The sequence below is a fragment of the Podarcis gaigeae genome (assembly GCF_964106915.1).
Source record: "Podarcis gaigeae genome assembly, chromosome: 12".
NCBI lineage: Eukaryota > Metazoa > Chordata > Lepidosauria > Squamata > Lacertidae > Podarcis > Podarcis gaigeae.
Genome location: NC_139688.1, coordinates 23998238 through 24009237, shown reverse-complemented (window position 1 = coordinate 24009237; position 11000 = coordinate 23998238). Strand labels below are relative to the sequence as shown.

The window sequence follows — 11000 nt, the reverse complement described above, 5'->3', positions numbered from 1 at the left end:
GTCACCACTGAGGGAGGTGACAAAATGCTGGGTGGCACTTACTGCAGGGCCTGCAGTGCGTCCGAGCCACACGTCTCTCCTGGGAGAGACGTAGTGGCTTGAGCGCGTGCAGGCTCCATGCTGCCCAAACGGTTCACCTCCAGCTGTAGGGCAGCTGAGTGGGAGGAGGCAGGCAGACACTGAAGGCCCCGTGGTGCACCCCAGGCACCTGAGCAGCTTCCTCTGCCACTGCAGCCAGCAGCGTGCAAGCCTGTAGCTGAGATGGAACAGTCATTGCTGCTGATGAAAGCAGTGTGCGTGTGTTCTGGGACGAGTGATCCAGTTGTGTGCTTGCATTCTCCAATGCGCACTGTGGACTTGCATGCTGCTCCCCCGCCCTCACTCTTGCATTTCCCTTCTGCACAACCTTCTGTGGGGGACATAATGCCAGCAATAAAGGCGAACAAAGCAACTAATGGGTTGGGTTGGGGGTTGTTGTTGTTGTTGTTTGGCTTCTGATTTCTCCATACATTCACACCCCTCTCTATCTTCCATCCAGGCAACCAAGAGGCAATATCAGAGAATGAGGACACATTCCAGTCAGAGGAAAAACACTTCAAGAGGGCATGAAGTATGGCTGGTATGGGGTGTGGTCTGGTGAGAGCCAGAGAGAGAGAGAGAGAGAGAGAGTTCTGGAGGGCCACATAGTTTCCCTACCCCTGGCTTAAAAGTATGGACAGGAATTTATCTTCCCACTCAGTCCTCCTCACACAGTGACTGCTGCTGGTTTTGACCCATGAACTATTGGTGGCTGCCTCTGCTACTGCTGCTGCTGCGAGAATTGTTGAACGCTGGGGGAACAACTCACCCCAGCAATGGATGTTTATACGTCAAAAACAGTTTGCAAAGCTATAATCTATGGTAGTTTATTGTGGTGGGAAGAAATAAAGGTAGAATGACAGTAAAATGGGATAGCTTCCAGATGCAAGATGACACAGCAAATAGAAATTCCGCTGGACACATGGAGAGACAGTGAAGTTAGCAGTGCGCAGTGCAAGAACCTGAGGCAAGGCTTTCTCCGCTCCTCCCCCCTAGTGATTGATGGTGTTAACAGGGAAAGCAAGAAGCAATGAAGGGCGAGAGCAATGTTGGAAGAATTTGAGCCCAGTTCTTAATTGGTAGGAATTTATCCCTAGGGCATTCGACTTAACATAGCCTGGATGCTGTTTGTTATATTTGGGGAAATGCAGAGGAGGAAGAGAGCAACCACATTCTTCAAAACACCAATCTTAAGAGTGTTTTATTCAAACATTTATGAAAACAACTGGCAATTACAGTTTTGTTCACTAAGAAGATATTTTATTTGGTCTTGAGGGGTTTTTTGCCATCGTAAGATGTTTGTGACACTAGGTCCTTTTTATAGGTGGCAAACTGAGGCTGAGACACAAGAGCATGCCCGAGTCCACCCAGCAAGGCCACAGAAGAAGGAATTTGAACCCGGGTCCATATTTGAGGGGCAATTGTCATATTACTTTTTTGTGTCATGGAAGTTCTTACTTTTGTTTTTGTTTTTTAAAGCATGCATAGAGTAATCACACACACATGTGGGTTGGGTGTGTATTGGCCCTGGTGCATATTTTGAAAAGCAAATGCATGCATCAGCTGTTTAATGTAAGTTTCAGGACCAAACTATAGAGTTATGTAGCTTACAGCTCTTAAACAAACATATATACTAAATGCAAGGAAATAATAATACCTCAATGGGAGTTTTAACCCAGGAATTGAGAGTTACACTCATAGAAGATGTCAGAACATTAAACCAAAGTAATCTTAATGCTCCCTAAAGCTGACCATAAAATTACAGGCCTAAGCAATCTCTGTCTGCTTGGAACTTGACCAGTGTTATGGTCCTGAAGATGGATATCATAAACAGCTGTGGAAGTTACTGTAGTGCCTGAGACTTTTAAGGCCTTTAGAAGAAAGCTGGACCTTTTATAACCTCTGCCCCTTAACCCTGGTACTTGTTTACCCTCTTTTATCTCCCCATCTCCTATTTCATTCCTTCCTCTCCACATTTGCTGTTATCTACAGTATCATTTCTTCTTTCCAGTCACTTCCCATCGTATCATGGGGTGTGCATTGCCTTGTTTGTTTGTTTGTAAAATATGTTGGCCCCTTGAAATTTTTCAGAGCCATCCTATACTATCAGTGTTCAAGGACACATTCCAGACAAGCCAAACAATGTCTGAGGCCTGATAGAAAGGCCTGGAGGGTCTGTGGTTTTCCTTCTCTAGTCTATTTAATGCAACTTATTGTTTGTTATGCGCTATCAATTTGGGCAGTGTGTTGCTCCGACTTGACCTGGAAGGGTGAGGCTGTCTTAACTTTTTGAATTCCTTTCACAGAATAGGTAGGTAAAGGTAAAGTACCTCTGGACAGTTAAGTCCAGTCAAAGGTGACTATCAGGTTACGGCGCTCATTTCGCTTCAGCCCAAGGGAGCTGGCATTTGTCCACAGACAGCTTTCCGGGTCACGTGGCCAGCATGACTAAAACGCTTCTGGCACAACGGAACACCGTGACTGAAACCAGAGCACATGGAAATGCCGTTTACCTTCCCAACGCACCGGTACCTATTTATCTACTTGCATTGGCGTGCTTTTGAACTGCTAGGTTGGCAGAAGCTGGGACAGAGTAATGGGAGCTCACCCCATCGTGCAGATTCGAATCGCCGACCTTCTGATCAGCAAGCCCAAGAGGCTCAGTGGTTTAGACCACAGTGCCACCCTTGTCCATGTTCTATTTTCATAGAATAAGAATGCATGGGAAGGCCAAAGCGCTTTATTCCTTCCTAATCCTGTGTCCCATGGAAGACTGACAACATGTGCAGTTGAATCTCTGGTGGTAATGTAAGTAGTACCTTGGGTTACAAACACCTTGGGTTACAAACACTTTGGGTTACGGACTCTGCTAACCTGGAAGTAGTACCTCAGGTTAAGAACTTTGCTTCAGGATGAAAACAGAAATCGCATGGCAGCAGTGGGAGGCCCCATTAGCTAAAGTGGTACCTCAGGTTAAGAATAGTTTCAGGTTAAGAATGGACCTCTGGAATGAATTAAGTTCGTAACCCAAGGTACCACTGTATGAATGGAAACCCTCTGGCAACTTTGGAAGGTGGGCTCTTAATTTCTGAAACAGACATTGAACTCATTCCTTAACATCAAATATCCTTGATCTTAAAAGGTAAAGGTAAAGGTACCCCTGCCCGTACGGGCCAGTCTTGACAGACTCTGGGGTTGTGCGCCCATCTCACTTAAGAGGCCAGGGGCCAGCGCTGTCCGGAGACACTTCCGGGTCACGTGGCCAGCGTGACATCGCTGCTCTGGCGAGCCAGAGCCGCACACGGAAACGCCGTTTACCTTCCCGCTGGTAAGCGGTCCCTATTTATCTACTTGCACCCGGAGGTGCTTTCGAACTGCTAGGTTGGCAGGCGCTGGGACCGAGCAATGGGAGCGAACCCCGCCGCAGGGATTCGAACCGCCGACCTTTCGATCAGCAAGTCCTAGGCGCTGAGGCTTTAACCCACAGCTGCGCCAATAAAGCCTTTGCAATTCTTATTTCATTTATCTTCTCATCCTCAGTGTGAGATAGATGGGTAATTATCCCAGCAGGTGTTCTTTAAACGTATCAAACCAATTACTTCCCACTTTAAGAATTTCACTTTCAAAAAGATAAATCTGCTAATGTTGCATTAACAGACCAAACAGGCTTCAAGAAGCGTAATAGCTGCCATCTTCCTCTGGATCTACTAGCAAGAGAATGAAGAAGCTGAAAGACTTTGGGGGATCCCAGGACACTTGACAATTTCTTCTCTCTCCAATGGCAAAATTAACACTGCATGCTCTGCTTTATGTATTGTAACAAGAGAAAGCATGCACACCTCAATAAACGGTAGTGGATTGTTTAATAGTGATACGAGTCACTATTTTCAAAGTCATACGTACAACATCTAAAAATGAAAAGATGTTAAATGGACTCCTGGGTTGCTGGCTTTGTAATAGTAAGCAGGTAACTGTCTGAAGCATTAGTGGAAAGAAGAAAGGGAGGGCATGGAAGATGAGCATGTTGCAAAGAATTTGTGAAGTTCATTCTGCTGGAAACTTAGCAGAACCCCAACATTTGCCAAAATCATAATCAAACCTTCCTGCTACATATGACGTTTATTAGTGTTTTGATTTGTTTCTGCAGCTTGGAATGTTTTCTACACTCCTTGGGCTTTATCTGCTGTCTCTTGGTCTTTGTTTAACTTAGCCCTATTCAGGTGTTAAGTACCCACAGTACCTGTGGGTACAGTGGTACCTCGGGTTACAGTCGCTTCAGGTTACAGATGTTTCAGGTTACAGACTCTGCTAACCCAGAAATAGTACCTCGGGTTAAGAACTTTGCTTCAGGATGAGAACAGAAATGGGGGCATGATGGCAGTGGGAAGCCCCATTAGCTAAAGTGGTACCTCAGGTTAAGAACGGTTTCAGGTTAAGAACGGACCTCCATAACGAATTAAGTTATTAACCTGAGGTACCACTGTATTGAACATACAAAAGGGAATATTCAGTAGCAGGTGCGGCAGAACTGCTTACCTTAACTTCAGCTGGTGCAGAATTCAGTAGCCTGGTTGCACACAGGGGCAAGAGGGTTTGAGCATATTACACTGATCCTGGCCCAACTGCACTGGCTGCCAATTAGTTTCTGGGCCCAATTCAAAGTGCTGGTTTTTTTTATCTATAAAACCCTAAATGGCTCATGACAGCAATACCTCAAGGACTGCCTTTCTCCATATGAACCTACCCAGACCCTGAGACCATCCTCTAAGGCCTTAAATTCAGTTCAAAAATTTTAATTTTTTTAAAAGTCCTCATAAAAATTCATTAGCATTTTGGTGCAAATTTCTCCTAATACAGTATAGATGTTTGCATGCAATTTTGCTCCATATACACATTTTTGCGAAGCAGTTTCCCAGTTATATAATGCATTTTGGTACATTATTTTCACTAATAGAATGCATTTTTTATGCACACTTTACCCCAGTGTATGTATTTTTCTACACATTACTTGCTTGGAGAACTGCATTGCACAAAAGTTGGAGAAGTGCAAATTTCAATGGGATGACTATGCTTTGGTTCTTGCATTGTTTTGGAGAGTACAGATTAGGTAGCTTCACCGTTAAATGTGAATTGAAAGAATGCCTCTCCATTCCCTCAACATTTAGGATTTCTTCCATGGGTTCAGAACCTCTAATTCAGTTTCTATCACCATAGAGGGAGCCCCCCATGCAGATATCTATTCTCATATAGGATCCCTTCAGACAGATGCTGTCCCCACGTTTCTCACTGATAACTCAGATGGTACGGTCAGTATGCATATCTGTGCACACATTTCTTACTTGGGGGCATTGAATGCCAGGGCTCTTACAGTTTTATATTGTGTATTTCTTGTTGTTGCAAGCTGCCTTGATTGTTTTAATTCATGAAGCCACATCTCTGTGTGCACATTTGCGTCTGGCATATCAGAGGCGTACTGTGGTTATATTGCTTTTTTTTTTGTTCTCCCCACTCTGCCAATTTAAATCAATTTAAAACCTTTCGGATAAAAATCCAAACCTGTAAACAAAAATCCATCGTGTTTCACAGCGAATAACCAGAGAGATCAAGGGACAACGGAGGCTAAGAGTTCTGCTTCAGTGCGCCAGAATGCCAAAGCATGAAAGGGTAAAACAATTAATTATAAGATTGATGCAACTTTAAACATCTTGCTTAGATAAAATCTGATTTGCTGCTTATCCTTCTGGGCTAATGTATGACTGTATTTAGCTGTTACGTTTGAAGCACTGCAGCCCTATTTATATAATTACAATTTGAAAGGTGAATGGTCTTGTTAATTACTAAGGATGATATTCTCAAAAGCATACAAGTGAATAGAATGCCATAGTATTGGTATGCAACAGTGAACTGATGGCTGATTTTTACATTACAGCCAGCACATGGGAGTCGTGTATAGCGCTGTATAGCAGAGATGCCATGCAGCAGCTGTTGCGTACAAGAGATGCTCATTGTTGGATGCCCCTGACAGCACAGGCAGGAATACAGATGTTCAATACATCTATCTATTCCACATCTAGTGCAGGAGTGGGGAACCTCTGGCCCACAGGCCAATCTTGCACCACCAGAGGGTCCACATTGGACCACTTGTCAATCTTCTGAAGACCAGCCCATCACTTGATGGCTGTGTGTGTCAGGTTTTAACCCTGCTGGGTTAAAACAAGAACAAGACTGAACAAGACTGAACCCAGAGAACAAGACTGAACCCTCTGCTCACCTGCCGATGAGCAGATCCTGTTGGGTGCTGTTTTGCCAGTGTGGAACAGATCCTTGCAGAGTGTGCAGCTGAGCTCTCTGCTTATAGTTTCTTGCGGGAACAAACTGCTTAATCAGACCTCTCCTCCTACCCCCAGGGATCAACTTTGATAGGTGGGCAGGACCACCTACCTGTCAGTCACCTGGTGTCATCATTACATTAGATGGTTAACTGGTGAGGGTCTCTTCATTCTCGTCTATAGTTACTGTGGTCTGGTTGAATTTACGGTAGTGTGACCTGTGCGGATGCACTGAGTAGTACCCTGGAGGGGCTGCCCCAATGGAGTGTGAGAGGTGGGGAGGGTGGCCTGAACGTTAGCGTCACACAGGGTGCCGGTGAAGCCCAAAGTCCACCACTGGTTGAATAACCACACTGAAACATTTTCTATGGCTTCCATGTTGCAGCTCAACCTCAGGAGTGAGCCATGAGGGTTAATTAAGATATCATCAACCAAGTCTAAAGATGACGATTTGGCCTTCTCTGAGGTGCTTCTCTACAAGATATGGTAAAGCGTGTTACACAAGTAAACACTTGGAGGGTATGATAAAGACAGGTAGTGAGAGCATTCCAAGAGCGACTTGGGATGCTATGAAGATGCTGCAAAAGTGGGCATGTGATTGTTGCACACCTTAAGCTAATGCTGAATACCCAAGAGTGTACAACTGGACTGCTGAATCCTAACTGGGTGTACTGAAAAGATGCTGGATGAGACCCAGACCAATAGTACCTGCAAAAAGCAGCGTTATTAAAAGCAGCTTTCCCTTTGAACATCTCTTTGTTCAAAGTGCATCTGAAAGCCTAATGACCCACTGGTTCCTAAGGAGTGAGCTTTAATGCAAGGATTTTGATGTTAATCCATGGATCAGATGTGTGTGTGTGGATAATCGCATTGTTGGACAGTCCTTTCTGCCTGTTGGCCGTTAGCCAACGACCTCCTCCTCCGCCTGAATGAAATGTGCCCCGTGGGAGCGTTGGGACATCAGAACCACGAGTTATAGGCACGTCCCAGGGCGAAGCAGGTTTGGAGGGAGCGGGGTGCCCGAGAAACCATCGACGGGGTTGGCGAGGGAGGCGTTCAGACTGGGCTGCAAACAGCAGCTCTGTAGCCTGACCATAGGAAAGGCGTGCGGGCGTGCAGCCCCTTTTATTTCCTGCCTCGCAGCTGATTCCCCTCTCTCCCGCCACCAGACTGTGAAAAGGCTCGGAATTCAGCCTGAGGAAAACCCCACGTCCCCACATTTCTAGTTTCCCGCGCGCTTTAAAGGGCGACACGAGCCCCACGACAGGCAGGCAGAGCTGGGACGGGGGTTTCCTGGGGACACTGCAGCTCCTCGAAAGGCTTCTCTCGGCTGCGCCCAATCCTCCTCGGAGAGGATTTCCCCTCCGCTCCCATGCGCTCGTTTGGGGGAGCCCTCCGGCTGCTTCCTCTCCCGCCGCGCAGGAGCGATGCCTCTCTCTGGCTCTCCCTCCGCGCAGGCTGAGGAAGGGAGGGAGGGAGGGAGGGGCGCGTGTGACCCGTCTCTGCTGGGAGACCAAACTCAGCCAGGCAGAGTCGCGCGGAGGCGCCCAGGCAGCGCTGCCGGCTGCGAGGAGGAGCGCCAGGCAGCAGCGGGAGGCGCGGCGGCGGCGACGAGCTCTCTCTCTCTCTCCTTTCCCGGCTCCTGCTGGTCTCTCGTCTTCCTCCGGGGAAGAGCATCGGCCGGGGCAGCTGGCTTCCGGCAGAGGAAGGTGGGGGGAGGAGGGCGAGCGGGACGGCTGCTGCTGCTGCTGCGCCTTGAGCGAGGCGAGCCCCATTGCCCCAGTGCGAGGCACCGGCTGCCTGGCCAAAGGGGAGCGAGCGCGCCGCTCCCGCCTCCCCCGGCGGCCAAGCAGCCAAACTATTTCGCATCCAGCATCTGCCCGGGCGTTGCTTCGCCCTCTCGCTGGCGAGCGAGAGACCACCTCGGCGTGGCTTCGGAGGCGCTTCCCTCCAGCCCCTCGCCCGCCCTCACCCTTTGGCTTTGCTTTTAATTGGACAGCCGACGAGTCTCCTCTTTTCTTCTTAAAAAGAAAGACTCCAGCCTAATCTCAAGCAATCGCCTTAAGGCAATTGCGTGGGGGGGGGGGTCGACTGGACCCGGCCTCCTTCGGGCTCCTCGGAGAGCCCCCCTCGTCCCCGCTCCATCCCGTCCTCGCGCAGGAAGAGCGACAGGGCTGCTTTTGTCTCCGAAATCATTTTAAGACTCTGCCCCCTGGATTTCTCCACTGGATCGCTCGGCGGGAAGTCACGGCTCGGAGGAGTTTGCGAGGAAGGGAGGAGGGTCTGCGAGGAGGACGCGTGTGTGGCGGGGACACTCCCAGAGAAAGGGCTCTTGTTTTGTTTTGTTTGGGGAAAGCATCGCCGTCGGCTCTGAAGCCGGCCGTCCCTCCTCGCTTGGAGATCGGCTCAGGCTTAGCAAAGAAAGGGAGAGTTACTCGGTGGGGATCACACACACGCAGGCTAAAGCACTCCCCCCTCTCCCCCCCCGCGCTTTTGGGCGACTTTGGTACTTAGTGGTCGGCTCTGACTTCGGTTTCGCTTGTTCACACGCCCGCCCGCCCGCGGGGAAACGCACTCACGCCCTTTTACGCCCTTCTTTCCTCGTTATTATGCCGTTGGACTAAGATCGCCTTTTGGCTTCACAGGCTGGAAAAACAAAAAGGCGGCGGCGACAGTCGGGACTGGGATACGTCGGCGCCTCTCCTGCCCGGCTCAATGAAATCGGATCGGAATAAAAAGTGACTTTCCTCCACCCCGGATTTAAAGGGAAGGAAGGGGGAGGGAGGCGCGCGAATCTTTCCTCCTGAGCGCTGCTGCTGCTGCTGCTGCTGCTTTTTTCGTTCCCCGAAGCGGCGCACCGAGAGTCCAGCGGGAGTTCAGACCAGCGAGCGCGCAGCCCGCGAGGCGCTATGGCGAAGCTGGGGGGAGCCCCGGTGGCGGCGGCGGGAGTGCTGCTACTTTTGCAGTGCTTGGCGGACCGGCTGCAGCTCATCGGCGCCCTGAAGTCGAAGCAGAGTCACGGTAAGGAAGGGAGAGGAGAGGAGGCTGGCCTGGACGGGCTGGGGGCGCGTGCGTCTGCGCGCGCGCTGGTGGGCAGAGTTAAGCAAAGTGGCAAAGTTCACCGTCGCGCTCGAAGTTTTGCACGGACGACCACCTCCTTGCGCTTTGCAGCACTGGGGGGCTGGCTCTTCCTCATCCAGGCGAAGTGATAAATCTAGATTTGCCAGGACTAAGTAGGGTTAAATATCTTTGGCGTGAGAGGATCCCGCCTTACTGAGGCGTGCACCCGTTTCTCCGAGCCCTGAGATTTAGTTTTAGGAGGCTTTGAAACATGTGCAGAGTTTCTTTTTCTTGCCTTTCTTGCAACCAGTTTCCACCTATTGGGCCAAAATCCGCCCCCCCCCCCATGGCTTCTGGAACAAATGATGTTCCAGGCACGACTGAGAGTCTGACTAATTGACATCCATTATCATCAATTGGCAGATCATCAGATTTTTAATCTCAGGGTTGTTGGTTTGAGCCCCACTTTGGATTAGCTGACCCTTGTGGTCCCTTTCAACTTGATGACTCTATGATTCTCTCATAGCCCTTCCCAGCCATGTGGGCTGGCATGGTGTGTTTGGATTCAGCTGGATCATTTCACTGCACTTGCCCCTGTTTGCAGAGGGTACCTTGCTTGCTCCTCCTCCTGGCACATGCTTGCCTGAGTGATGGAATTTAGTATTCTCCCCCAAGGGTGTAATGTGGAGGGCAGACGTTGGGGGTTTGTGTGTCAAGAATCCTTCCCTTAGATGAGGGGTGTGGGATGGTAAGGTCTTCAGGGCGCCTTCTCTGTGTGATTTTAATGATGTGTCAGATTAATCCGGTTCCTCCAAACTCTTCTTAAAGAGCTGTTTGCCATGCCCGCTAAAAATGTCAGGGCTGGTGCAACTTCTGCCACCGTTCTGGAATGAGGTGAGACATAGACACCTGTTGAATTCCTGTCCGCTTTAGGAGTTCTTAGGCACATAGCTCAGGGCCAGCTGCTGGCAGACCTTGCAGTGAGGTAGAGGAAAATCTCAACGGACTCCAAAGAGGAGTACAGAATCTTCTTCCTTGTGGATTGAGTGGATTCCACCTGTTTCCGTGGGAGCAGGTAACCTGTCCTGGCTGCAGACCTTTGCTTCCTGGTCCAGCAGCAAGTGCCTTGGCATCTTCACCTGTAAACCAGTCTGCCTATCCAGAATGGGCAATCCGATCTCTCCTTGTGCATGGGCTTGCTGAATTCTGTGTGCCTCTAATCTATTCATGAAAGTAGAAGTTCAGCTGATGAAGTTTTGCCCACCTTGTGTGCTTGGGACAGCCACATTCATTCTATCTTCTCCTTGCCATTACAGCTACTACAGGCACATGGAAACCTTGCAAAAAAATAAATAAATCCTTTCATCAAGAATGTAGAATATGAAGTGTTAACGTTTGTGCACTTACAAAGCAGCTTTACCATTTCATTGGGATTCTCCCATCTCCATATGTGATAAAAACAGAGGCCCCAGTAGGCTTCCTTTGCCTTCTTTTATCTGTGCATTGGATGGTGGGGGAGAGTGGATTCCAAAG

General features: G+C 49.0%; 1 protein-coding gene across 2 annotated transcripts in view; it reads left to right on the top strand.

Annotated features, from left to right (window-relative positions):
• Positions 1 to 9314: 9314 nt before the first annotated feature.
• PLXDC2 (plexin domain containing 2) overlaps positions 9315 to 11000 on the top strand; it is a 234961-nt gene continuing 233275 nt past the window's right edge. For both annotated transcript variants that reach the window (XR_014556587.1, XM_083704951.1), the window contains exon 1: positions 9315 to 9428. Coding sequence is in view for 1 of the 2 variants with exons in the window: in XM_083704951.1 (XP_083561077.1) it covers positions 9317 to 9428 (112 nt within the window). In the remaining variant the exon portion in view is untranslated. The remainder of the gene's footprint in view (positions 9429 to 11000) is intronic.